The sequence below is a fragment of the Cebus imitator genome, unplaced genomic scaffold (genome assembly GCF_001604975.1).
Source record: "Cebus imitator isolate Cc_AM_T3 unplaced genomic scaffold, Cebus_imitator-1.0 Scaffold266, whole genome shotgun sequence".
Taxonomy (NCBI): Eukaryota; Metazoa; Chordata; class Mammalia; order Primates; family Cebidae; genus Cebus; species Cebus imitator.
Window position 1 is genome coordinate 314,419 of NW_016107581.1, and position 2,550 is coordinate 316,968.

Consider the following 2,550-nt stretch of genomic DNA (forward strand, 5'->3'; position numbering starts at 1 on the left):
AAAAAAAAAAAAAAAAAAAAAAAAAGTACCAGCTCTTAGCAGCATCACATGTGTCATTATGTGACTTTCAGAAAACCATGGACCAAGCTTACCCTGCCGGAAGCTCTGGGCCCATTTCTGTCTGAGACAGGCATGCTTATGCCCATTTTATAGATGAGGAAACTGAGATTCAGGGAAAGGAAGTCTCACAGCCAGAAAGCAGAGGTGGGAGTCCAAAGGCTTTGCTCTGAGCCCCCGACCCCAACTTGTGGGAGTCTCTTAGGAAAGAGAGTCCTCTTGTCCTGTCCTTTTTTGTGTTGGGGGGGGCGTCAGAGTCTCACTCTGTCACCCAGGCTGCAGTGCAGTGGCACAGTCTCAGGCCACTGCAGCCTCCACCACCTGGGTTCAAGCGATTCTCCTGCCTCAGCCTCCCAAATAGCTGGGATTACAGACATCCACCACCACGACTGGCTAGTTTTTGTATTTTTGGTAGAGATGGGGTTTCACCATGTTGGCCAGGCTGGTCTTGAACTCCTGACCTCCTGTGACCCGCCTGCCTTGGCCTCCCAAAGTGCTGGGACTACAGGCATGAGTCACTGCCCCAGGTTGAGAGTCTTCTCTTAGGAAAGAGAGTTCGCTCTCTTTCCTAAGCCTCATTCTCCACACACTCTGTCCTCCCTCCCCCAACCAACCAAACTGGACAGGAACAGGATATTACACTCTCCTTCCAAGAACTCCTTCTGCTGAGCCAGAGAAAACCACTTCCTAGCAGTGCAGGGGTCCCGGGCAGGAAGGGACGTTGGAGGACCCACACAAGGTAGCTACAGCCTAGAAGCAGCGCCAGAGACACGCACACAGAAGAAGGGGAACTAGAGGCAAGCCCACAGAGTTGACAAAACACTCTGCCTCTTATTCCCAAACTCCCTGGTATACCTCTTCCTGTTTTCTTCCCACCTGGAATCTCTCCTCCTCAAGCACTCCACCCTGAGATGTCCCCTCCGTCCTGAATCCCTGCATCCTCGAGCCTCTGCTGTTCCCTCTAGATGCCCCCCAACCTTCCTTGTCTCCAATCCCCTCCTCTGGAGTTGTTCCCTTTTGACCTCCACTTTCCCAGTCTCAGTTCCCCTCCTTGGGGCCTCAATGGGCTTTTTAATTGGTGACATGCCTTGTTCCACTCCCAGGTCTCCTCCCTTCTTCAAAAGGTCGTGTTTTGCCTCCAAGGACCCTGTTCCTGGAGGAGACTCCGCCCCCCGCTCTGACACCCTTTCCAAACTTCCGGCCCAAAGAACCCTTTTCTAGATCCAAAGGCCCAGCCTGCCGCACACGGACACTGCTAAATCCAATGTCCAGTCTTTGCCCCAACAAAGATCCCTCCCCAGAGCTCACACTTCCAAGCCTACTCCCCACCCCACAAGATCTCTCCTCTTGGAAAGACCGACTCAATTGCTATTCAGCTTCTATTCAGCTGCTCCCCATTCATTCCTAGTGTCCATCTTACCTCCAGGCCCTCATTCCTTTTACTTTCCCTGACCCTTAAGTCTCACTCCCTACAGCTGCCTACTCTGGCTTCCTGTGCCGGGTCTCTTCTCCTTGAGATGATCCCTCTCTCATAGGCAGTCTCCTGCTCCTGGTTCAACATCCCGTCTCCACCTGCAATCAAATCCTTGTCTCTAGAGACTCCTCACACCAAGAAAACCTCCCTTCCCTGTTCCAAGGTCCTCGTTCTTGTCCAGCGCTCCCACCACACTCCCAGAGCGCCTTCCTTTTCGGGAAGCCCCCTCCCCACCTCGAATGCCTTCTCGCAACCCCCAAGACGGTGCCTTGCGAGTTTCCTCCCGTTTCAAAGCTCCCAACCATCTACGATGTCTCCCACCTGCACAGCCCTTTCCCCTTGGAACCGCACCTCCAATGCCCCTCGCCGCGAGACCCCTGGTGACCCCTGCGCAGAGAATCCCCGCCCTGTGCCCTCCTTCCCGGCCCTGGATCTGCCCCAATCCCCAGAGCCCGCGCCCGGCCCAGACCATCAGCGGCAGAGGAAGGGCTTGTCAGCGCCCTATCGAGCCTCAGCTATTTACACGTGCATTTCCCTCCGCCTGTCCCCGGCGTAGAGCGCCCCCGTTACCATGGCGACCCCCGTCCGGACCCCAGAGGCCCCGGTCCCGCGGCGACTGGGCAGCTCCGGCTCAGGGTGCAGTTGTGGGGCCCAGAGGTAGAGCGGACTTCCGGCAGAAAAACCCGCCTGCCCTCTCGCGCACAGACCGCTGGGAATTGTAGTTTCACCAATGGGGCTAGCCTGGGTGAAGATGGGTGAAGAGTCAAGAGCCCGTCCTTTTCCTACCAAACGAGTCGGATGACAGGTGCATGCTGGGATTTGTGGACAAACATCTTTACATAGGACTACAATTCCCGAGATACTAAACAATCAGCTGTGCGGGCGTTGCATTCGGGGAAATGTAGTTCTATTAGGCCCCACCCCCCACCCAGGGGAGAAGGGCATGCTAGGAATAGTAGTTTTAAATTTTTAAAAACTGTCCTGGGGAGCTAGAAAATCTTTCCATTCCTCATCCAGTG

At 55.0% G+C, this 2,550-nt stretch overlaps 1 protein-coding gene across 1 annotated transcript in view; it reads right to left on the reverse strand.

The window, feature by feature from the left end:
• The window catches only part of AP2S1 (adaptor related protein complex 2 subunit sigma 1), a 12,277-nt gene extending 9,951 nt beyond the window's left edge, over positions 1–2,326 (reverse strand). Inside the window, exon 1 of the mRNA XM_017500385.2 lies at positions 2,102–2,326. Within this exon, the coding sequence (XP_017355874.1) occupies positions 2,102–2,104 (3 nt within the window). The 5' untranslated portion in view covers positions 2,105–2,326. The remainder of the gene's footprint in view (positions 1–2,101) is intronic.
• Positions 2,327–2,550: the final 224 nt, after the last annotated feature.